This window comes from Bacillus rossius, chromosome 6, assembly GCF_032445375.1.
Source record: "Bacillus rossius redtenbacheri isolate Brsri chromosome 6, Brsri_v3, whole genome shotgun sequence".
In the NCBI taxonomy this organism is placed as follows: domain Eukaryota; kingdom Metazoa; phylum Arthropoda; class Insecta; order Phasmatodea; family Bacillidae; genus Bacillus; species Bacillus rossius.
In genome coordinates this window covers 37,378,963-37,405,218 of record NC_086334.1, presented here as the reverse complement: position 1 = coordinate 37,405,218, position 26,256 = coordinate 37,378,963, and the positions used below count along the sequence as shown (strand labels likewise).

Here is a 26,256-nt window from a genome sequence, read left to right as displayed (position 1 = left end):
ACGTCCACGGCCATTAAAACCACGTTCACATAAAGAAAGATTCGCTTTATTTTCCCAACGCAGTACTGAAATTGTATTTTAATTAAGTTATTTAATTTAAAGTTTTATTTGGAGGTAGATCGAACTTATTATAAACTCATTCCCTTTTAATTTCCCATTGTTTTCTTTTCTAATTTAATTTAACAATGTTGAACCCAGATCACGTAGAGTTGCCATAGTTGTCCACAGATGGCAGCAAGGTTGCTGGCTCCATTCCATTCATTCCTCGCATTCCAAAATGCCGATGTGAGTGGTGTGACAGAAGAATGCGTGTTGTTTATGAGGGAGAAAGGCAAGAGTAATTACCAAAAGTGAGGAGAAGTGCGAATGAGAAAAGTGACCTCATAAAGAATATTGCTTGCGGCGTTCTCGTAAGTATCTCATTCATATTTACGTTGTGCTGGTTAAATTTTTCCCGGGAAAGTTTATTAGGTATGTCAAGACAGAATCTTGACAATTATTTATAATATTGCTTTATTTATATATATTTATTTAATTCTTTTCCATTTACGTTGTGAATTATGTATTTAGTTATTTTAAGTATTTTATGGTAAATTCTACCTACATTAAATATTTTTGTCCCAAGCAATTATGTGAGGAATTACTTTGTAGGGGCCTCCTAAAAACAAACTCTTTGTAACCTACTTTAAATAACAATTGCGTTTTATTCAAGTTGACTCCAGTTATTGTGGTATTTTGTGAGTAAGAGAGATATATTGTTTAATACATGGACTGCACTTATTTTTCTATGTTGATAAGAACACAACTGTGCTATATTTTTGAGTTAAAATTACATGTTATTACGAGAGAGTTTGTATTTTAATTTTAGCTGTAAGTCTGTGCTGTATACACTGACAAATACCAGAGGGAGGAACTCGGTTCCTAGGGTTGATAAAACCCCAGAACAGATGTCCTGGGTTGCTGTAAATATGTGAGGGGCGCCGGGAAGTGTGGTAGGTAAATATTTACAATCGCGGTAGATGCCAAAAAAAATGCTAAAAATCTGAAAATACTTTTATTCTGTGCCCTTTCACTTCCTCTTTTCAAAACAACCGGCGGAGGTAAGAAATTCCAAATACTTTAGGAGATATCGAATTTTTTAATTTCATCATATGTAGTCGCGGTATATGCCAAAAAAAATGCTAAACATCTGAAAATACCTTTATTATATGCTCTTCAACTTCCTCTTTTCATTAAAAGCGGCGGAGATTAGAAATTCCAAATACTTTAGGAGATATAGAATTTTTAAATTTCAGCACAAAACCAGCGCATTCCTGTGGCGTGCGTGCACCATTGTTTCTTGTTTACGTACGAGTATCTATTTTTTTATTGGATAATGATGTCACGTGATTGTTCGTGATAGGCCAGAATTCAAATGAACTAATACGTGATTATTTAGTTCAATTATTGTTTAAAACGGTGTTTAATTACCGCCTCCAACTTACGTGAGTTTTTAACGTTTCTAATTTTAAAGTCTTATTTGTTATTTTGATATTGTTGCGCAAGTAATAAGTAACAAAAAAAATTTACGTGAGTTGTTACTGTACATCCTTTGTTACGGGTTTGTTAGGTAAGGTCAGTTACATTATAAATAATTTAAAACTAAAGAATAATTAAAATTAATTCACATTATTTTTAATATCACCTTAGTTTTAAAGTATTTATAATGTAACTGACCTGACCTAATCAACCATTTTAGTTTACTGTTCACCCTCTGTCCGGGTTTGTTTGGTCAGGTCAGTTACATTATAAATATTTTAAAACTAAACATCCATTAAAATTAATTCACAAAATAATTTTTAATGTCGGCTAAGTTTGAAAGTATTAATAATGTAACTGACCTGACCTAATCAACCATTTTATTAATTACGCATTCACGATTCACGTATTCACGAACACACGGCAAAATAACAAAAATGGCGCCGCTCGAATGGTTCCACAGGTCTTGTATTGCAAAATTAAAAAATTCGATATCTCCTAAAGTATTTGGAATTTCTTATCTCCGCCGCTTTTAATGAAAAGAGGAAGTTGAAGAGCATATGATAAAGGTATTTTAGGATTTTTTACATTTTTTTTTGGCATCTACCGCGACTCTACATATGATGAAATTAAAAAATTCGATATCTCCTAAAGTATTTGGAATTTCTTATCTCCGCCGGTTGATTTGAAAAGAGGAAGTGAAAGAGCATAGAATAAAAGTATTTTCGGATTTTTAGCATTTTTTTTGGCATCTACCGCGATTGTAAATATTTACCGTGTGGTATGTTAGGTGGGCCGCTTGGTGATAGGGAGGATGATTTGTAACTGAAGTGATAGTAATGGAGCAGAATCAAAGTTGCTTCGGAGCAAGGCTGTGTACAGATGTGGAGTAGGGGCCCATCGACCAGTTTGCCGGCTGGGATAGTGACTGGAGGACTCCACACAGCAGTTCAGGGGTGATACCGCTTGCCAGCGAGTGACAGCAGAGGTACCCAGACTGGGTCAGAGCTGGCGAGAGCAGATGCACCCATCATTCAGGGTGTAGTGCCGTTTGTGCTCACAGGTTCAGTATAGAGTGCAGTGGATTGTTGCAGATTTGCAGTAGTCAGTGGGTCTGAATAATGGTGGGTTGGGGTTGCATAGGGGCAAACGCAGGAGGGAGCAACAGGAGCATTCACATAATTTCATTGTTGGTGTGGGGAGAGGGCTGGTAGAACCATATTGCCTGCTGTTTGCTTTCATATTCTTTCCATTTGTTTGTGGGAATAGATATTCAGAATTTGGTGGGGGTATATATATCTCACTCCCTGGATAGGGCTGTCCTGTACTCTCAGGCTGTGGCTTTTATCACAAGGGAGTTTAGTTATTTGAAGTTTCCCCCGTTGGAAAAAAAACTCATAGATTTTTTGTTGCTATGTTAAATCTTTAATATTAAAAATGTTTCATTTTGCTTTTAAAAAATTTATGATACAAGATTAATATTTTAAAATTATTTTAACATTAATTAAAATTAAATATATTTTAATAAACTAAGTAAATATCAATAATAATATATATAAATAAAAATTATAAATATAAATAATAAAATAAATAAAATATAATTAAAATAATTAAAATAGGTAGCCCTACTTAAAAGTATATGATATTAATTTAAAAGTATTGTGTTGTAGCACAAGTATTAGCTGAAACAGCGAAACAATATCCTGTGCATAAGATGATGTGAACCAAAGTGCCTGTTAGAGAAACAGTTGAGGATATTAGGAGTATTGTGGAATGAAGAAGATGCTTTGCAGAAATCTTAAGATGTGCCTAGCATTATTTTTACGCTATCATTTGTTTTGATAGCTTTTATCTGTGATGTCAGATGGGGTCATGTATGAAATGTGACCTTAATATTTCAATTTGTTTATGGTGCAAAATCTTACATGTCTTAGTGAGTACAGATATCCATATATTATTCAAGGTATTTTGAAGAGATTAGGTATTCCTGGTGATGTATATAGTAAAACATTATTTATTCATGTGGGTCTATAAAATTGTTATTTTTGGGAAATTTTTTATTTTGGACTGTTACTTACATTGAGAAGTAGAAACTGAGTTTAACAGTGAGAAGTTTAGTTTACTTTAAAATGGATCTTGCATGTGCAATACTTATTGTGCATGTTTAATAATTAGGTAATTAATCAATTATATCGAATAGCTGAATTAAAAAAAAAATTGTTGCAATTTTGTTATGTATTCATGAACATCTGATAATGAATCTAATGAAAACTCTCTTTTTCTATGTTATTTTTTTGCATTAGAGCAGTTGTTAGTTTTAAAAAAAATTGTAGAAGATATAAAGCTAAACTTGTAGGAAATAACACTTAAAAATTTAATTTGCTTAAGACATTTAGTCACATGAATCTTGGTTTTTTTGGTTGGACTCGTGTCATGTGGTTGGTTAACTCAAACACCACATGGCTTCGACCTGAAAGACATAACTATCTTTAATATTCACACTCATAATTTTAAATGACATAAGAGTTCATGGGTTGAATTGCAAAATATAAGATAATGCTTGCTGGTAGATGTGTTTCTTATAGTCTTAAATGTACAGAAATTGCCTACCTAAGGGGTAACTGCCAAGTCAGCTAGGATGAAGTTTTGAAAATTTTGGGCAATACCATGACTGCCAAGAGGATTTCAGTGAAGTTAGGGCAAAACAATTTCTGCCAGCTAGGATTTGTTCATGTGAAGTTACAACACCATGGCTGCCAAGTCAGCTAGGATGTAGTTTTGTGAAGTAAGGACACCACCATGGCTGCTAAGTCAGCTAGGATGTTTTCTTATGAAACGAGAACACCACTATGGCTGCCAAGTCAGCTAGGATGTAGTTTTGTGAAGTGAAAATACCACCATGGCAGCCAAGTCAGCTAGGATGTAGTTTTGTGAAGTGAAAGTACCACCATGGCAGCCAAGTCAGCTAGGATGTTTTCTTATGAAATGAGAACACCACTATGGCTGCCAAGTCAGCTAGGATGTAGTTTTGTGAAGTGAAAGTACCACCATGGCAGCCAAGTCAGCTAGGATGTTTTCTTATGAAACGAGAACACCACTATGGCTGCCAAGTCAGCTAGGATGTAGTTTTGTGAAGTGAAAGTACCACCATGGCAGCCAAGTCAGCTAGGATGTAGTTTTGTGAAGTGAAAGTACCACCATGGCAGCCAAGTCAGCTAGGATGTTTTCTTATGAAATGAGAACACCACTATGGCTGCCAAGTCAGCTAGGATGTAGTTTTGTGAAGTGAAAGTACCACCATGGCAGCCAAGTCAGCTAGGATGTTGTCTATCAAACTCTGTGGTCATCAGTCAATCCTTGCCTAGGAAGTATTGACCCACACCTTTTTTTGCTATGAAATCCATATGCATTTTAAGGTAGAAATTATCTGTAAGACCTGTCAGAATAGTATTTACGGAAATCAATTTATGGTTTCCAAGTTAGAAGTGATGGGGAAACTGACTTGTTTGTGGATCACAGTTAGTTCCTGGTCGAAGGGAGGTCCCCATTGCCATGTGTAACTTAGGTGAATGTCAACTTTGATGATATTGTTGCAATCATAAGCAGAGACAGGCCCTCTTGGCAGTGGTGTAGTAATGTCAGGTGGTACCATGTGCGGAAACTATTTTGTCACCCCCACCCCTTTTTCCACCAAAATTAATTTATTAAAAAAAAAATAGAATTAAGACACGTATAGTTTGAAGAGTTACTTTCTGTTTTGTTTACTTATTGTAAGCATGTTATCACTTAAAAACTTTTTCTTCCCCTTAATTAATTCTCTGTATATTGGGAAATAACATCTTCAAAATCAATTCCTTTTGCTTCTTTGTTTTAAATTTACAAGTTAGAGATTGTTGAGCTGGACTCATAGTTAACCTAAGATAACTCTTGATTAATTTTCAGTTTAAAACATCTCTCTCCCATGATGCTGCTGAACACATAATGTTTACAAGAATATTAAGGCTTAAGTCAGATTTGGTACAGAACCAGAAAGTTTGCATTTAACAAAAACCTCAAAGAATTGTAAAGAAGACCATTATATAGTTAACTGTTAATGTTATTTATGGAAAAATTTTAATATAATATAATTAGAAAAAAAAAGTCGTATTCCCAATTTGTTTTATTTTTGTCATTTTTCACCCCCCTCAGTGGTGACACCCATGTGCCCCACACTATTGCACTCCCCTTTTTGCGCCCCTCTCTGGGTTGTTTGATTTTAAATGTGTGCATATTTTTGGGGACTGCATTGACTCTGTAGATGTCTGATTGTTGTGGTCATAGGCAAAAACCCACAATTTTTTATAGGAGCGATAACACAAATTAAAGTACTGTATAATTCCTTAGCCATCAAGCAAAGCAGCTTGCATAATCAATGAGGAAGGGGGAATAACTCCCATAACTGTCATAGATCTGACATCACCCATATTACAAGTACTGTAATTAAAATTATGCTAATATTAGAACCGTTATAGCTGGATATTCAGAGATGCTTATTCAAAGCTAATTTATCTTCTGTGTAGTATTTGTATTTTTCAATAGGTATGTAAGGAATGTAAAGAAAGCTAAGTGAACATTATTTTGTTTTACCTAATGGATACTAGGACTGACTGACTTGGTGACATTTTGGTGTTAAGTACCTTGCCTTAATTTTTTGTAAGTTTTAGTTGTGGGGTTAAATAGTAGCTGTGAATGGCTATCTGATGTTTTCTTGTTGCTGTTTAAATATTTTTATGCCTGCATATTTTAGGAAGTCACAATTTTTAATGGCTAGCTGTGCTTTTAATATGTATGCACTCCCTTTATAAACCACTTGGTTTGCTTGCTGTATTTTTGGGTACATATATGTGTGTTCTTCAGATACGTATGTCCTATGTGTTAGGTTAACACTGCTAGTGGCATTTTAGCAGGCTTCACTGTTCCACAATCAGTTGTGAAAGGTGACTTTGTGCTAGTTTACCCAGCGGCCCTAGGTGATAATATCCAAGTAGATAATGTAATCATCTGTGGTTGATAAGTGTAATCACTGGTTGTCTTCGTGGTCAGAGCCCATCCACTTTGTGTACCTGCAAGTGTTGATTGTTTTCTGGTATTGCAGGGCTGCCAACTGCAAATGGAGGCTTCAGAATCACCCCTGGATGTGTTGTCCCGGGCTGCCACAATGGTCCAGGATAATTCTCTTCCTGATTACGGTAAATTGATATGTTATGATGGTGCCGACATTCCTGCATGTGGTTTGGGCATCTCAACTTACTTGTTCACTATCCACAGTACTGTCTCTGAGTGAATAAAAAAAGGAAAGGATTGTGCTTGGCAGCTATTGTCCAGAGTTATGAGTAAGTTACATATCTTATCAGAAGTCTTGTGTGCAGACTTAATTAACATAATTTGAATCACCCCATGTTCCTATTAGATTTAAATTACTTATTTGCACCCTGATTCAAGTGCATGCACCATTCTTTACAAAGAGTCTTTTGCAACTTGATTCTTTTTTACTTATCTCTGCTAAAAAAGATTGACACCCTTTGACTTGGTGGCCTTTAAACAGAAAAATAACATGTGAGGAGTTGAGGTATCTATTTTAATGTAAATATTAAATGGAACTTCATGACTAATTGTAGTACCGAAAGTAGAACTGAAAGAAAGTATGTATTCATTATACCTAACTAGTACATACGGTGAGTAATTGTTTTGTGTCGATGGTTTAGGCTAATATTTTAATATGTTAAGTTCGGGAAGCATATGCTCAGAACTATTTAGTATGGTGAAATAGTTGTATTCTTTAAAATAATTTGTTTATTACATCAGGAATTATAAATAAAATAACAGTGTTGCATATAAAAATTGTTTTGTATTTTAGAAGCAAACCAATTAAATATTGTTCTGTATATGACATGAATTGTGTTTATGTTATTATGTATAGAATTTTTAAAATTTTTATATAATGTTATGAAGGATTGTGATATTTATCTTTACCATAAAGAAGTAAATTTTTTCAACAGATTCCGGTAATGGTTTGTATTAAAATATTTTAGTTTAAAGTTAATTACTTTTTAAGTTCAAGCGTCTAGTCTCATGTTTATAGAACATTAAATATGAGACATTTTAAAATTGAAATACTTTTGTCCTGATTCACAGCATTGTTTTTCAAATATAAATGATTGTGGAAACTAGATTTGTGTTGCAACACTGTTATGTTTCTTTGTTGTGTAATGGAACACATTCCAATTCGAAGAAGGAATGTTGGCAGTGGTGATAGTAGAGTTCTCCTTTTGTCTTTCATTCAATTTTTTACAAAGAGGTATTTGGCAGAGATGGAGCTGGCAGCGATCCAGCTCTTTGACTGCACGTTGCACTGTCCGCCCTCGTTCCTGTCATGTGTGCAGGAATCACACTGGCTCTTAAAGAGTTGGCTCCAAACCCTACAACAAGGAATTTTTAAACTCTGTCAAAATAACCTTGGGTCTTGAAACATGTTCACCATTCTGACAAAAAAAAAATCTCCTTCCTCTGGTCATTGAGTTGGGACTACTTTGATCTTTTTTTTTTATCTGCATCGTAACTGTTTTCCTTACTTTCCATGTACACATAATGTACACATTATTTTGTTTTGGGTAAATCAATAAACTTAGCTTCACATCAAAACAATTTGTAAAAAGTAGGTAATTACAGTAAAACCCTCTTAAGAAAGAAAAGTTTCTTCATAATAAGTTAAAAAAAATTTAGCACTTTAGCTATCAATACATGCAATTTAACCTTTTTAATAGTTTTCCTTGTTGATAAGTCAAAATTTCTAAGAACCTTGAGAAACTTCTTCGCATGTATTTACTGTAACATTTGAATATCTTACCAATGAATCTGCACATTTAGGTTTTTTTTTTTTTTTTTTTCAGAAGTTTACATTAACCGCAGGATCAGATGTTTGTTTCCAGTGGTAACTAATTTTCAAATCGTCATGTGTTTGCGCGGCCACAAGTGACGGCCCGTGGCGTTGGTTGTGTGCTGTGCGAGGGGAGGATATGCAGTAGGCTGTGGTAGCAGTGGAAGTGCGACGTCACTGCTGTGCAACTGTGCGTGAGCCGTGCCTTGCAGGGGACGCACCGGCCCGGTCCAGGAAGGAGCTGCCGTCTGCACGGTGGCGACAGGAGCGAAGGTACAGGAGCAAGCTGGGGGACTGCAACAAGAACACGGACAGGTGAGCGAAGCAGCTTGTTGCATCACCAGCGTCACTGTTGCTCTGTTGGGAGTTGGTGTTTTCAAGCAGCTGCCAGGAAATTAATAGATCGTCTGAAGTACTGGAATATTTACATTTCTTCCCCCGTAAGTGAACTCTGTTTTTAGCATGCAAGGGTAAAAGGCTTAAGTTTTTGTGTATTCGAGAACACATGCTCGTGGTTGGGCGAACGATAAGCCTCCGTACGGCGATCCACGCGCCGTGGGAACAAGGCTTAGTTCTCGTGTGGTATATGTGTAACTGTCACTCATTAGTACTCAGGAGTGTTGTGCTTGACGGAAACCACCGGCGGGTGTCGCGGCTGTTGCAGCGGCCGGTGCAAGGGGCTGTCCACGCCTCTGGACATGTCGACGAGGGCGCGATGTCTCGGCCCGCCGCCATCGTATGCAGAGTCGGTGCTGGCCCCGAGCTACCGGCCCTCCGTCATTGCCTGCGTTCCCTCCGGCGAGGACCGCCAGACCATCTACTCCCGCCGGGACATGCAGTCAGGTACCGCGCTGAATCTCTTGCTGTTCTGTTGCTGCTGTGAAAGGTCTTTAATCTAGCATTCCTTGGATCAGTACATTTTGTAATCGGTAGGAACAAGATTTTATGGTTTTTTTTTATTAAGCCAATTTGCATTTTTAAAACAGGAGATTTCTGTATTTACGTTATTATTTTTTTATGAACTCTGTTATTTAAAAAGATAAACTCGTTTCACCAAATACGACACGTGTTCATTGATGCTTACTTTACCAAAAAAAAAGGCTCATTTTGATTGATGCATGATACATATAATAATTTGTAATAAGCATGTCAAAGTACTGGGAACAATACAAATAAATCAGCAAGTATATTTGTTTTAAAAATGTACCAATGTCGTTATGTAAAAATTAGTTAATAATAACAGTTACAGTTTTAAAAAATTTCAGTCTCTTTAGAACAAACATTTTGGTACTAATTCCATGCAAAATGATTTACTTTCAATGAATTTAATATGATTATATTTTTGTAGTCTTGAATTGAGTTTTGATTAAATGTGTTAATTATTTTCATTATTTTTGTTGCATTTCTGTGCTAAATAGTGTATTAACTTACATTTCCGGGTTATATGGTGTATTGACATGATTTTAGGTTTTTTTTTGGTTTTATTGCAATTCACCATATAATCTTGTCCCTAGTAATCCAGCACCAATTGAGTTGCTGGTGTTCAGATCCTTCTGGGTGGATTCCAAGTCCTTGGTCGCCAGCTTGCGTTCGTGTTAGAGTTTTGGTTTTTCTATTTAAAGTTGAAGAAAGGTTTTTGTTTAATGAATTATTGAAATAGGTTGTTTTGTGTGCTTTTGTATACTCTACCTGTTTTTAAATAAACATACTTTCCATGAATAGGTTTTGTTTTTATGAATAACTTTACCTAACAAAAAAATTTTTTTTTGCATAATCGTCGCACCCCTACTTTTAAAACTTTATTTTAGAGTAAAATGTGCGACGATTATGCGAGAAAACACGGTATTAGTCTAATGCTGGACCGTATCTTTCAGGCATGTGTGACCCTGTCATTGACGAACATTTCCGCCGCTCTCTGGGCAAGGATTATGTCGGCATCTTCTCCAACGAGCTATCACCGGCAGACCACGACAACAATAATCAAGATAGCGTGGCTCTCATAGGACTCTCAGGTGAGGCCAGTGTGTGGTTTCTCTTCGGCTCTGTTGCGTTCAGTCTCTGTTGGACGTTGAAACTTTTATCAGTCAGTAATCATTGATAATTGTCATTTATGTTTAATTATGACAGATACTAAGTCATCTAGAGATGGGCAGCAAAAAAGTATAGCTAAACACGGTTTTAAACTTTCAATTCGTTGCTATTAATATAATTAAAACAGTATTTTTTGTAATTTAGCATATTGTTTGACAATCAATATAAATAATGTTGCAGTCTGTTAAATTATATAATCTGTTGCTGAATATAAAACAGTACTTTAAAATGTATACATTCTGTAGAATTTACTGGAGTTCTGCAATTTGTTTATTTTTTCAAGTGCCTTTTGCTTAGAGGCGATACCGCATTAGAAGCAACAATGAGCGTTTCACTTATCCCCTCTCACTAACACAGATATGTCCCTTACTAAGTGGGGCTCTTAATATAAATCTTTAAATTTTTGTTTATCAGCTATTGAGTGATTTTTTAGAATAAACTTTGTGGCTTCTGTTCAGCTGGGTGGGGGACATTTTTGAAGGGTTGTTTTGCAAATGAGCACAGGTGCAGCATTCAGGCGTGCAGGTTAGCGTCACCGGACTGGCCGGGTGTGTTGCAGTGGATGACCACTTTGCGAAGGCGCTAGGCGACACGTGGCGGCAGCTGCAGAGCAAGGAGGGGGACGAAGAGGCGAGGACCTCGGCCCCCGGGGGGGCCACCGCGGCAAACCCCGCCCCCCCGGCGCCCCTGCGCACCCAGCGGGCGGGCGTGCTCTCCACGTAGATCGCCCGCCCTCTCTCTCTCTGTCTCTGTCGTACCTGCTTGCATGGCTGCGGACCCCATCCCTCTGCCTCCCCGTAGCGTCCAGTAGACTGTTGCTGCCCGAGGCTCGGTGGCGTGTGGCCCGTCCCCTTGGAGGAACTGTCGAGATTGTTAAGCTCTGCCCCTTCTGCCGCTCATGGTCATCACTGCTGTGTGACTACGCGTGGAAACACTGCTTGCCAGCTGGAAACTGAAAATTGTTAATTAAATCATGAAAATGTTTTTTGCAGTATTTTAGCGACATGGAACACCTCCACTTTTTTTTTTTCTGGTCCTAGTTTACAGATTTGCTCCTTAATTCTGATCTCTTTGCCATTTGTTTCTTGGTTGCTGTGCACACTTAAATCGTGGTGCTCTTGTGGATGTGAGGTAGGTCCCGTCCTTTGGAGGCTTCGTGGCTAAGTTGTGTGGCCTGAACAGTGGCTGTCCCAAAGATTGTTTAGCTTACTTTGCATCTTTCTCACTTTTTAGGGATGTAATTTTCATGAAGTAATAAAGTCAATAGCTCACTTTTTTTTACCAAATTTGTTGATGAATACACATTTTTTTTTTTAACATTCAAGCACTTTGGTTGGAGCCACCAATAAGAAGCTTCAAGCTGTGCATTTTGGAAGTGGTATGTTCTTATATTATATTACAATATTGTTTTATTTTTAGGGTGTGCGAATAGTAGATTTTGCTGGTCGAATATTTTCAAATCAAATATTAAAGTTTTTGAATTGAATGTGAATCATTTTGAAGTCGAACGTATATGGCAAATTTTGCATCATACATACCTTACTGGTACTCAGTAGTAACAAAATTGTGATTGGATTTAGTTCATGTTAATTTTAAATTGAAATAAATTAAATATTAACATTTCAGTTAAGTTTTAGTTTCAAAAACATGTTTAAAAAATTGTGTAATATAATTACAGGTTACTTGTGAGTTTTCAGAACATTGTTGCATGTTTTACATTCTGCCATTTGCTTGTTGCTAGTAAAAGAAGTATCAGATTCCACTATTATTTTTTTTATGTTTGTATTTGGATTGTAATGTATTAAACAATGATACCCATTTATATCAGTAAACCACGATTAACTTTATGTGAGAAATATAAATCTGTTTTTACATTTTTAATGAATGTCCAAGGTAAGGCCTATCCAGTGCCCAAAGACAACGGCTGACTATACAAATAATGTATGTACTGTGGCGGTTTTTCATAGAATTTTTTTTCTGTGATCCCCGAAAATACTGAAATAAACCTGTTCAGTGTTTTATGTGGTTGCAAATCACTCCCAAATTTTCATCATTAAGACCACAAAGACAACATGAAAGATAGAAGAATATTGTTGTTGTTCCGTTTGGTTAAAGTTGAAACAGCAGTTAAACTCAGTGATTAGCTGGGATAATCAAAACAATTACAGATAAGGTTATAATTGAATAAAATGTTTGGAATATTTATTTTAACGTTTTACAAATGATAGCAAATGTCCATAAAAATTATGGTACATGTTCGTATTCCTGTTTCATTTGGAAATGGTGTTGTGTTTATTTTATACCATCGACCTACTGTTTGTGTTGATGTAATGAAGACAGATGTTCACAATTAAACTTTTTTATGTTCCGCCTGCAAATGTGAATAGTTTATTAATTGCCATTTGCAACTATTCGTCTGTACAAATATTCACACACCCCTAATTATTTTAACTTACAACAAATCTGTCTATTTTGTCTTAGCAAATATATTTTATAGGCTAGTGATAATAAGTAGCAAACGTTTCCATGACATTTTCTTATTGACAATGCTTTTTATACATCTAAAACACTGCAAATAATGTACTAAAATACTAAATTAAAAAGTAAGTAATATAAACATTTTGTTTTATTTTGGCCTAAAGTTATTATTTGCTATGTTTTGAATCTGTGAAAAATTAACGTTCACTCTAGCCTAATGGACACATATGTATACTTAAGTACGAGCCACAACTAAGGTTTTTATATTGATGAATGAAGTACAAGTATTTCCTTTGGAAATCAGTAGACTCAAGAGAACTGTTTGCCTCATCTAGGCCTTTGCTTGTATTCAAAATTCCGAACATGTATCATATAATTTATTATTTGTATACTATTTGATTAGATGTCAAATACACTTTGAAATAAATAATTGTTTGTGTAATCAGTATTGTGAAGCTGTTTCATATCACCTCATGTAAAGATCAAAACAAGGGTAAAAGTAATTTCATTGTTTTACCATATAAATGGTAAATCCCACTTTGAGTATATTATTAGGTTTTATATGACTAACAGCATCTATTTCAACATGAGCATAGTGAATGGCAGAACTTCTAAAGTTCAGACTGGGTGAAAATCTTTAATTAGGGATTTTTTGGTTATATTGAAAAATAAGCAAGCAAACAATAAGCAGTTTTCAACATTTGAAAAGAAAAAAAAATCCTTAAAAATTTGAAAGCATTAATCTTTTATACTTGTGTTTTTTATAACCATTAATTAATTACCTTGTATAGGTACAGTTAAATATGACTTGAAAACTAACATTAAAACTTTTCCCACCTTGTTTGAATTTGATTTTTATATTTTGAGAATATTTTTATATTTGTATTCAAACTTAAGTTTGAACTTAAAAAGCTGATATTCGCACAGGTGTGCTGAGTCAAGCTTGTGGCAGCTGTGTGTTCATGAGTAGAGCAGTAGGGTATGAGTCGTAATAGTAAGCCAGTAGTTGTGTTGTTGTAATATGAATGTTACTGGTTGCTGAAGAAGAAAGGCTTCTACTTCTGGTGTACCTCGCTAGAAGGTAACGGCTGTACTGTATGTGTGCTCACCGTTGCCCGGTGGCAGTTGTATCTTTTGTTGTTCCTGCCTGTTCTGAATGTTCCGAAGGTATGTGTTCTGAAGGTTTAAACTTGGCATGGTGTAGACGTAGCGAGTGTATCATGCGAATATTTCTATAGCATGTATCATCCTTAGATTGCAGTGTGTAATCTAATTGGCATTTATTCTCTCTTTCTAATGCACAATAGCTGCTGTTACGACTGTTTCAGTGTTCTTTGTTGCCAGATATACCCAAAGAGCAAAAACGTTTTAAGTACAATTTAGTAATATAATAAACAAATTATACAAATTTACAAAAGAAAACTTTTTTAAGAGGAAAAATTTGGAATAAGAATTTTGGTAATACATTTTTTTTGTTGTCATATTTCATAAAGAGAATCATTAGATAGTATTCAATTTGTACTTTCAAGAGAAGGATGCCATCTTGGTTTCATCCTTTTTTAAAAATTTTTGCTTGGTTTTAAGAGTGAATGACAGCTGCAAATAGTTTCTCCTGTGAAATAATGATTGTTGCTTAAAAGTTATATTTTTCTTTTCAGAATGTATGTATATGATTGTAATAATACTGTCAAAAGACGGTATTTTATGTTCTTAATAAAATCGACATATAGTAAAATTGAAAGAAAAAAAAAGTTAAAACTTTATATAATTACTGACTATATTCAAAATGAGTATATTAACATTAACAAACTGGGTAGCATTAATCTCCCAAGAGTGGGCTCTGTACTGCAATCTAAGCATGAGACAGACTATACAGTACGTCATAAATATTCTACAGTGTGTCAGCTGTGTCAGTGCCCACTGAATCAACACGTGCTTCTAGGACTGCCAAGTTTACACGGTTCAGCTGTGTGTAGTGTTTCATTTTTCCGACAGGAACGAGGATTAGGAGACTAGAGTTGGTAGATCACTGTCCAGTGGCTGTGACTAAGTTTGGTTGTTAGGGTAGTGATTACCTTGATCATTTGTTTGTCTTCATGTTCCTCGGTAATTGATGAAAGTAATTGTCGCACAACCTTGCATCTATGTGAGAATATTATGTATAGCACTGATAATCTTTATTGAGCTATTTAACGAGCTAAAGAAGCGTCTTTGCTTATTGCAATTATTAGTAAGCTCATTCTTAAAAAAAGTTTTTTTTTTTTCTCTCCAAGATTTCCACATGATATGTCTCTATCAGCGACACTTAAGTGGAAGCTGTAGTCAAGTGAAAGTGTTGGTTCTGAAAATTTGTCATTATACCGCTCTTGTGTTTGTGATTCTGTCACAAATATTTTCAGTGGATATGTACGTACATAGTGTAATATAATGGTACATCATGTAATCTTGTTTGGAAAGTCTTGTGTCAACTGGATTTGCTAATTTATGATGAACTTATAACCATTTGTAGTAAATTGAAATTTTCTTGTACCAGAAGGTGGGTGTGAACCATGACCTAATTTTGTTTTTGTTACCAATATTAATACTTCATATTTTAATTCTTACAGAAAAAAGTTTTGGCTCTAATTTTGACTGTAGAATAATTAATTACATAGTGATAGTTCTGTGTTCATAAAATAAAGCTGTGACAGCAAAAACATAAAATATCAATTTAGCTCTGACATCTAACAAGTTGGTTTTTTAACATCTGTAAGTTTGCTGGACCAGTTTTGCGCTAAATTTGTGCACACATTTGATTATGTTAGGGAATAAAATAAAATTTGAATTAGTTGTTTAGTGTGATGGATTTTCATGCTTGATTCAGTGGAATTTCTTACTCTGTATCTCAAAGTCCTGTTGCTTTTATTTACTTTAAATTTTCATTACTGTAAATAGTTATGTTGTTTCTGCAATATTATAGACATGCAGGTTTGTGTAAGTTTAGAGGGATGTAGCTGTAATTTTTTACCTTTAATAATATTTTTTTTGTGTAATTCTTATTTTATCACCATTAATATTTTTTTTTGCACACAAGTTTTATTCTCTCACCTATTTTATTATTTGCTTCAGTGGATTTGAGGCAGTTTTGTCTCAGGAAACAACTATGCACATCTCGTAATCTTATTTTTGTCGTGATGCAACAACATAAACTGTGCCAAGTAAAATTGCATTAAAAATTTTTTGTTATGAAGTTTTCTTCGGAGTTGTTACAGTAAAGTGGAGCCTCAGAGTTTAGCTCGGTCTCACATGCCATATTGATTTTTTTTTTCATTATAACTTTTTTTAAGGGCTTTATTTAAAATTGTAACTCAATACCTCCCTTGCATTTGTTGTTTTGCCACAAAGATATCCACTTAGTGTAATATCATAGTTATAAAAAGTTTTGCAAGTTATGATAATTACGAAGACTTTCTTTACACCCTATTAACTATTATAGTAGAAAACAATGTTAAATACACTGTTTATTTCCCAGTAGTAAAAAAATAAAGTTATTTGCATCTTAATTTGCAAATTGAATCATAAAATGAATATTCATGACAAGTTGGACAAAATAAATATTTAAAGAAAGAAGAATTCATTAATATAAGTTATCTCATCAAATGGCTGTTGTTTTTATTATCTAAGCAAAAATGTCTCTGTGATTTAAATTGTATTTTGTATGTTCGGCAAGTTGAATTGAGGAATGAACTGACATAATAAATAAGTAAATTAACTATTAAAATACTGCATTAATTTTCCTTGGTTCTCTTGAGTGTGTAGCAAAGCTTGTGCACGCCCTCTGTCCGTCAGGGAAAGGGTACTTTTGAAGCTCTATGATTATTTATCATGCTTTCCAGAGTAAAATACTGGAAATAAGAGCTGAAAAAGAGGCAGTGTAACTTATAATATACTAGGGTGCTTATTTTCAGCTTTAAATAGATATTACTTCAAATTGATATTGCTTTAAAAGAACGGGAATTTAATAATATATTAATTTTTTCTGTCATGATTTACACTTGCTGAATATTGGCGGATTAAAGACAACATGGCTTGGTGACAGTGACAGGCATGCTTGCTGCAAATAATCCTATTTAATTTTTAGAATTTTGATGACATACACATGTATTTGATATGCAATGATCGAACAACATTGAAATGCTTTTTGTCAAGTCTCCCATCATGATAGTAGCTAAATAAAGTGTTCAAAAGACTTTTTTTTTTTTTTTAATAATAATAATAATATGGTGGTAGCTGCTACTTTGCAGCCCAATATAAAATTCCATAGTTTTCCCATACAGATTTGTTTTCCATACTTACATAGAAGGCTAACTTTCAGGCATATTACTAGGGCTATTCGTAAAGTAAACTCCATTTGGTCATTAAAAAAATTAACTTGTGTGATAAAGTTTTTTTACATTTTCACATATTCACCATTCAGTTCTAAGCACTTTTTGCAATGCTGCATCAATTTCGTTAACCCCTCTGCTTAGAAGTTCGTCTGGGAATTAAACCAGTAATTGTTGATAGACGTTTCGCCAAATCAACCAAAATGACATTGTTTTCATCCCAAAAAAAAGGCAGCCATCATTTTTCTACTCCAGTACATAAGATTGCTTAAATGTTTCGTGGAAATGATTACTTAGGCTACACGCATTGCATTTTCGAAGTCTATGATTCCATTGGCCAAGGTGTCGTTCCATCCCCAGGCTGCGAACTTCTATGCAGAGGGGATATAGAATTGGTGCTTGGAAATTAGTGGCGATCATGTGAAAATGTGAAGTAGGTATGTAGTAAACTAAAACTGTCAATAAAAACTTTTTCTCATTAGATTTTTATTTTTAATGACCAAATGGAGCTTACTTTACAAATAGCCCTCGTAGTTATTGATAAAAATCACAATTTAGTGACTTAAATTTGTTAATAATAGTTTAAAAGAATGACGAACAAGTTTGTGATTTTGTTAGCGACTACAAAAATATGTGATGATTCAATGGCATCGAGTGTCTACTCTGTACTAGTAGTTTATTTGCTTTGTGAAAATGACTTATAGGACTTACTATACCACAGTACCAAGTGCTTTTCCTCCATTTTGCATCCATTTCCTGGATGACTCTTAGAAATGAAGACAAATGCAACATAGTTTAGTAAAATTTTTTGAGGTTCCTTTTTCAATCATAGCACAAGATGTCCTTGGTTACTGATGTGCAGTTTGTTTTTCCTCCTGTCAGTTTCTAAAGTGAGCTATAGGGAGGGAAAAGTTAGACCGCTAGTTTCCATGTATTTTAAATAATTTTCTAACTGTCCTTCTGTACAAGGATCACACAATGCTGAAGGTAACTGTTCACTGCTGCTTTAAGCGAAGTTAGCTTGACATGCACATTTGTTAGTGCTACTGGTTGCGATGTATGTTTCTCAATTTTGTAAAATGACCAAGCAACGTTTAACAATAATTAAAAAAAGTGCTTTGAAAGTAATAAAAAACCATTAAATATTATTATTTGCTTACATTGAATGACAAAAATTGTTTACTTTATCATTTATTAGGTAGCTCAGATTTCATAATACATTTCATGCTTTGTCACTTTGTTGACAGCTTTTATTCATGTATAGTTTCTGAATGGGTAACCTTCCTTAAATGACAGACATACAAGGGGAAGGGAGAGGAGGTAGTAACGTCTCGCAACAACCTTGACATCCCAGCCAAAAATCAAAACCCGGGACCTTTTGGCCCATCAGCCAGTAGTTTTGACCAGTGTACCAAGTGGCTATAGGCATTTCTTATTAACATTTATGAGTGATGAGATTTAACTTTATAATAACTTCAGTAATTGCAAAATTAAATGAGTTTTATATTAAAACCTTGACTGCTCATAGCTTTAAGATTTTTGTTCAGAGTTTTTACTCCAGTTTTTAATATCAAGAATAAGGTGTGACCTACCTATTGTGACTGTATATTGTGTAATTTACTAATTTAACTTCAACTCTGAAGAAAGTATTCAAATGAAAATATTCTATTATATTTCACTGTATTCATTGAACCGGTACATTTTTTTATTTCATTAAAACCTTGTATACTGTATGTTACTAAAATAACCTAACTTTAAGAATTCTAGGAGCTATGCCACATATACTACGTCAATTAGAAATGACATGTTATGCACAGTATGCAGTAAGCTATACTATATCTACTTAAGAATGTCTGTGGAAAAGTGTTCATTCATTTCAGTTATATTCACCTCATTTACACATTTTATATTGACACATTGTTGTCCCTATACAATACTGTTTATTGACTTTCTTCTTGTTATTATCTATGAATAAATGTTTTGTGGATGTGGTGATTTGTAGTATGTACATTTAGGACTTCATTTTTATTGCTCTCAGTCTGGACAGAAACTGCTTATGTACATAACTATTGTAGTTTTGGGGGCTTATATTGTAGATGGAAACAAAAATATATTTCTCTGTATTCAAGTGAATTTATTTTTAGTGAGTTGATGTCCATAAGTTGTAAACTTTTTGTGTATGTATAAGATTTTAGATTTCAAGCATAAACTATTTTAACAGTATTAATAAAATTATACATGAATCAGCAAGTCTTGATAGCAATAAAAATGTGTGTTTCAATGTTAAAATAAGTTACCGTATGAGGAAAATGTTGCGTAAATTTTGCAAATAAGCTTTTCCCAAGTTTTAAGAGCCATGCATTAAAAGATATAACTAATATTAGTTAAACTATGTAATCTCGTACATTGTGGTTTCCGATGTAAAAAAGTGTCTGTGTTGGGGTAGAGTGAGTGTGATCCTACAGTGGAGACATTTTAGTGCATACATAAATAATGCCCTACATGCATTAATGTAGAGAAATAAAACATGTGTATCTGCATTTTTTGTTTATTTTAATAATTGGCTGTGAAATTTTTTTTTCCCCTCAGCTATTATTCTAATAGAGAGTAGAAAAGGTAAAGTATGTTCAATACGACAACATGAGTAATTTGTTCTGTGTGACACTGGTTACTGTCCTGTGTGTAGAATACAGTAAACTGTAAAGATCACAGAACTTTTTACCAACTTTGAATTCTTGAAGCATGTTAATTTAAAAAAAAAAAAACTTAAAATGAGTCTTGTTTAGACTGTATTTGTAAAACCACAGACACTGAAGAAAGTATATTTGAGCTATCTCTTAACAGTTGGTTCTTATTATTCATGACATCTACTGAGGGAGGTGGATATTTTACCAGATTCCAGGGGAAGTGGGTTTGAATCTTGGTCCGGCCACCCTCATTCCTTGCTAAAATGCTTGAAAAGGTCAGCTAATAATACTTTTATTTAAACATGTCAAGTAGCTTACAGCCGTGGCAAATGCAAAATGGGGTGTTATATTCACTTTTAAATATTAAAAAAATCATTCCCATCAACAAATATAATTAGAAAGCAAAACAGCAGACAAAGTGATTCTATCCCTACTTGAAATTCTGTGTGCTGTAAAGATATTGATGTCGGTACAGCTGCCTCCCGGAATGATTTGTTGAACGAGCTAGCCCAGAGCATCACTAACAAATTACCGTGCGCTGGTATGCGAGTCTCTCTCAGAGGGTGGGTGTTGCCACGTTGCCGGAGGCAGTAACTCGCTTTCAGTACAGACTCCCTGAGCTGTTATGGCCACTCAGGAGACACTGATTTGGGAATTAAATAAGTCTTTTGTAAACACTAGATCTAATTGTAACTGCAGGTCACTACACGGTGCTGTCTATGTCCCTAGCCTATCGTGTGCTTGAGCAGGATCTTATTGTGATGCACTTTAGATGTGGTCTAGGTTGCACGAGTGAATGACGGACGGATTACCTGAAGGTACGCACAAAGTTACATGGAGCTACGCAAAGTTACATGTTGCTTACAAAATGTTACCTGAAAGTACATGAGCTCTCTAGAGCAGGCACCATCAGGTACTAAAACTGGGTGGTGGGACCTTTGGGCCTGTGGTACGGGTGATGATAAAAGTTAGCATAAGTAAAACAAGTTACAAACTTCACTGATGCAATTAGACAAAATACCCTGACACAGTCAGATGTAAAACCTGGACAGAGGGTACCTACAAGTGGTACATCTCGTGGACATTGAAATGCCCTCCTGCAAAGCTCCAGGAAAATGACTCGTCCTTTGTCTACATGTTAAGCCCACAAATGGCCCAGTGTGGGTGATGCTGAGAAAGCCTAGTGGCAAAGTTTCTGTGATCTGAAGTCCGGGCCAAACTCGTGGCCGGAGCAAGTAAAACACGTTAAATCGTTGGAAAATAAAACGCCTCTCAAAGGAGGGCTAACATATTAATTAAGTAGCCAGCTGGTGAGATCTTGACCGAGTAGGACCTACCACAAAGCCAATGAAAACAGATTGAGAAAATATTAACTCTGGAAAACTACCTCAATGCTGGCTGAATGGTGATGTTTCGCAGTGACGTCCCCTGGCATAGGGCTGAGATCTACTATATGGTCCTACTCCCACGACACCGAGAGGCGCTACGCTTCAGTGCCGAGTTCGCGGGCGAAAAGTGTGAAGAGACCAGAAGACAAGACTGCTATGGTCGTAGAATTAGTCGCACATTGATAACAGTTAAATAGTAGAAACACATGTCAGTGCTTTAAAAACAGGTACATGAATGGTGTATAGGCCTAATTAGTTTTGACTTTAATAGACTGGTAGTGTGATATATAACCATTAGTTAGGGGAAGTCTTCATTTCCCAGACTAGAGAGCCACACCCGAAGTTCATGCTCGCTTTTTTTTCCGTTCTAACTCATCGTATAAACCGGTGTGGCATTACATTTTGCGGTCAATTAGGATAGGTTAGCTACAATATTAATACTTAAAAACATTGTGGATGGTTGGTTATGTTAGGTAAGTATAGCTACATTAAAAATACTGTAAAATCATTTTATGGTTGCTTAGCAAATAACTTTTTAATATGTAGCTATCCAGGGCTAGGAAACCGTTTACATGATTTCACAGTATCTTTAATGTAGCTATCCTAACCAAATCAACCGTCCACAATGTTTTAAAGTATTTATAATGTAGCTAACCTAACGTAACCTAATTGACCATTAGTTATCATGAGTTGTCCAAAATAAACATTCACGGAATATGGTGCGTCCCGAGAATATTTGTGGAAGACAAAGACTTCCTAGATTTTATACGGTATGAAAAATATACAAATTCACGAAGTACGTTTATTCAATTAGGTGTTTTCCTCTAAAAACAATTACAAATAAAGAACGTTGCCTTGTTTATGGTCTTTCCTTGTATCAACACCGCCATATTTGTTTACAATATTACAATGAACAAAAAAAAAAAACGAAGATGCACGATCGGGCGAATGGCTCTCTCGTCTGTGAAAAAAAAAGCCGTCCGCAGCAATCGATATATTGGCTGCACAAGTCCGTCGCACAGCAAAAGTTATACTGCACTCGGTCGCGGTGCCTACGAGTGTCAGTATTTTCATTCAGTAATATGTTTGTACTGAAATAACCGGTACATGTATTTTTAACACTAGATTTACATTTTATTGTATTTATTTGAATATATAGCTAAATTTGCTCAAGCACGAGATATTTAGATTGTCCAATTTTGTTGCTTGTTTGATTTTTTTGTTATTATAGATGTTAGACATGAGAGCACTGTACTCTGATCCATGTTCATAGAGTGGTATTAGAGGCAAAACTGTAATCTAATTTTTTTCTAAACAAATTTACTGCAAGCTCTATAGTTTCTCGTGGCAAATTGATTCCAGCATGGACCAAATATTTTGTGCTATTTGATTGGTAATTGAAGCACATGTTTACAAAAAATGTAGCATTGGACTATTTTTTTACTTCTCTCTTCCTTTGTGTGGAACTTATTTTATACTTCTCACTTACACACTGTTTCGTGTTTTATATTTTAATAAGTGTTATTCTAAATATGAATTCCTATACCGGTACCAGTGTACTTAATGTTATGTGGGTTCCAAAAAATAAATAAAATAAATACAAGATAATAATATTATATCACAAAGCAGTGAGACTGATTATTTGGTATGAAAGCAAAAAGGTTTAGGGCGAGATTGTAGGCCAGCCTTGATGGTTGAAAGCTCGCATGTTAAGGCATATAGGCTTCGGCATAAGACAAATTGAGGCTCACTTGCACATACAAATAAGTAAAATATAAGCAAACACTTTACAGGTCAATCAAAAGAAGCCAACATTTATTTTGCCTCAAGTCACGTGTCTTTGTTAGCTGGATTAAGAGTCCCCGGACCTCTCCCAAGTCAAAACGCTTAAGCTGGGTTTACGATCGATTTCCTTAAGAATTATAACTTTACATCCAGCACACGATTAAGTCAAAACTAAATTTTCCAGTTTATGATTGATATAGAAGTCGTTAATTCTAACCAATCACAGCACAAAACACATGGTCGGCCATTGTTCTAAACGGAGAAGCAGGTTTGAAATAGGTTCAGTGGCGTCTCGTCAGGGCAAGCAAGGCAAGCAGTGCTTGCCCAGGCAGTTTCCAGACATTGTATTTTTTAAATAAATATTTTATTCAGAATAGTATTTTACTTTGGCTCGTGCAGTTAGGTGTATGTATTTTTTACACTATCTTCTTAGGACCCAATACTGTGCGCTGTGCGCTATAAAAAAAGAACTCGTTGACACAAAAACATGCTGTTTTAGAAGCGTTGCTAGGTTTAGAAGCGCTGGCAGGACCGCTTTCAGCAGGAAGGCTGCCACAGTAGTTTCCTTTCGGGAGGGGGGGTGGCATGGTACAAAGGTTCAGGGAGGGGATTGGCTGGAAAAATACGCGGTAGAAGCTACGAAGGTAACGCTTTCTTGCCGAACTGGAGCGAACATGGCCGAAGCAGACTGTGGAATTTTTCCGCCGACTGCTTCGGCTATGTCCGCCACAGTTCGGCAGGGCAGGTGGCGATGTCGCGTTTCAGTCGGCGGTCGTCTCTCGGGGCGCGCGCATCTCTCCCGCGGGCTGTTGGCTGGCAGTGCGTGGGGGATTTGTGGGCGTACGATGATACTCCACTCCCACTTAGTATATAAGTAATGTAGAGTAGGTATTTTACTATCAGAATAATGTAAGTCAATCATTATTTTTCAAAAATAATGTATTTAAAAAAAATGTCAATTTTTCTACCTGTGGAATAGTCAATGTTCAGTTAAGAAAACTACTTAAATAGCACCATTTTGTACCTTGAAATCCATATTTTCCCGGCGGAGGGCCCCCGGACCCCCCCCCCCCCAACCTCATCATGTTTTGGTGTGAATGGAGTTATTGCTTCCTCTCATGTAAACCTCACGCCTCGCCACTGAATAGGTTATTGACAAATGGGATATCTATTTTTCGAAATGGATGATGATTACAAATGACAAATATACGAATTCTAACCCAAAATAATGCCTCGCTCGGTCCAATAATAAGACATAAACTTCCGGTTGAAAGGTTCCGGTTTGTTGTGATTGGTCGCTTCCCTTAAAGGTGGGTTTACGATTGAAAATTAAGAATTAAGACTTAAGACTTAGTCGTGTACTTACCATATGACTCTATGTAAACTAGTGGAATGGTTTATGATTGTCGTGTGTGAATTTTGACGGGTCGTGTGCGAACCATATGATGACTTAAGACTTAACAGAAATGGTTATATTTTATATTTTTCGTTAAGACTTAAGGGAAGCGACCAATCACAACAAACCGGAACCTTTCAACCGGAAGTTTGTGTTTAATTATTGGACCGAGCGAGGCAGTATTTTGGGTTAGAATTCGTATATTTGTCATTTGTAATCATCATCCATTTCGAAAAATAGATATCCCATTTGTCAATAACCTATTTCAAACCTGCTTCTCCGTTTCGAACAATGGCCGACCATGTGTTTTGTGCTGTGATTGGTTAGAATTAACGACTTCTATGTCAATCATAAACTGGAAAATGTAGTTTTGACTTAATCGTGTGCTCGATGTTAAGTTATAATTCTTAAGGAAATCAATCGTAAACCCAGCTTAAGTCTTAACGAAAAATATAAAATATAATCATTTCTGTTAAGTCTTAAGTCACCATATGGTTCGCACACGACCCGTCAAAATTCACACACGACAATCATAAACCATTCCACTAGTTTCCATAAGTACACGACAAAGTCTTAAGTCTTAATTCTTAATTTTCAATCGTAAACCCACCTTTAGTTTAAGTTAGATCAGAAAATAGATATAGTGTTCCATATATCACATAATATTCTAAGTAGTCATAAAAATAACCGAAACAATATAATTTTCGTACAACAGAAATATGTACGTATTTGAAATGGTTATATTGCAGGAGATGTTTCGTGTTACACAGTAGGAGGCAAGCGAAAGCCTTGTGTTGTCCAAGTAGTCAAAGTTGGAAAACAAGTTGACTTGTAAGGGTTATAAATAGAGTAGGTATCTCGAGTGAAAAATATCAGAAATGTGGGGAACTCGATTTTGGTGAAGACTGAGCGGGAGGGGAATGAGTTTGTGTAGGGTTGCAGAAGTGAGAAATGCAAAGGAATTAGGTAAGTAGGAAGCTTGAAGTTCTGGGATAATGAACTTTTCGTCATCGGATGAAACCCCAGTGTACAATAATAAAATAAAGTGCGCGAGGAGTCCACGTGTGACAGAAGTGTAAATTCTTGTTTATTAGGTATAAATAAAGATAAATTATTTGTATTTTTTTTTAAACAAGAGATAATAATAATTATAGAATAGTAAGATTGCGGGTGTAATCGAATTGAAATATTATTGTTAGGCATGGTGTTAATTAAATCACTATTCCCAGATGAATAAATGAAAGAACAAAACAATTCCAAGCGAACATAAATTATACTTATAAAGCTAACATCTTATGTAGGTATATACTTTTTTTTTTTACATTTTCAATCTCACTTTTTAATTAAAAATGAATGATACTTATCAAGTTGATTGTACAATAAATTAATCTTTTCCCATAAATAAATAGTAGATATTTTAGATAAAATAAAATAAATAGGGTAGTGTCAATCAATAACCGTTACGAAAACTAAAGCGTAGACGAACACAAGCACTCTCCCGCTCTACCGGTTTCTCCACCCCGTACCTAACCATTCTCCCCATGCGTTCGGAATTTCCGTAACGATTGTAAATTGTAGCTTCCTCAGCAAACAAGTTTCACTTCAATAATAAATTATTATTTGACTGTAATTT

The 26,256-nt window shown here is 35.3% G+C and overlaps 1 protein-coding gene across 2 annotated transcripts; it reads left to right on the top strand.

Moving 5' to 3' along the window:
* The first annotated feature begins 247 nt into the window (after window positions 1-247).
* Window positions 248-19,907, top strand: LOC134533048 (transcription cofactor vestigial-like protein 4). Of its 2 annotated transcripts, XM_063370222.1 has the most exons (6): window positions 248-410; window positions 6,653-6,746; window positions 8,647-8,749; window positions 9,099-9,277; window positions 10,309-10,446; window positions 11,085-19,907. In XM_063370222.1, exons 2-6 carry the CDS (start codon window positions 6,668-6,670, stop codon window positions 11,246-11,248), a joined length of 663 nt encoding a protein of 220 aa, XP_063226292.1. In that variant the 5' UTR covers window positions 248-410; window positions 6,653-6,667; the 3' UTR covers window positions 11,249-19,907. The 2 variants fall into 2 exon arrangements, with proteins under 2 accessions (XP_063226292.1, XP_063226293.1); XM_063370223.1 differs by lacking the exons at window positions 248-410; window positions 6,653-6,746 and adding an exon at window positions 6,756-7,232.
* The last annotated feature ends 6,349 nt before the right edge of the window (window positions 19,908-26,256 follow it).

Coding starts and splice junctions, on each gene's coding strand:
- LOC134533048 (XM_063370222.1), top strand. CDS start 6,668: ATGGAGGCTTCAGAATCACCCCTGGATGTGTTGTCCCGGGCTGCCACA. Junction 6,747..8,646: donor TAATTCTCTTCCTGATTACG/GTAAATTGATAT, acceptor CGTGCCTTGCAG/GGGACGCACCGGCCCGGTCC. Junction 10,447..11,084: donor GGCTCTCATAGGACTCTCAG/GTGAGGCCAGTG, acceptor GGTGTGTTGCAG/TGGATGACCACTTTGCGAAG.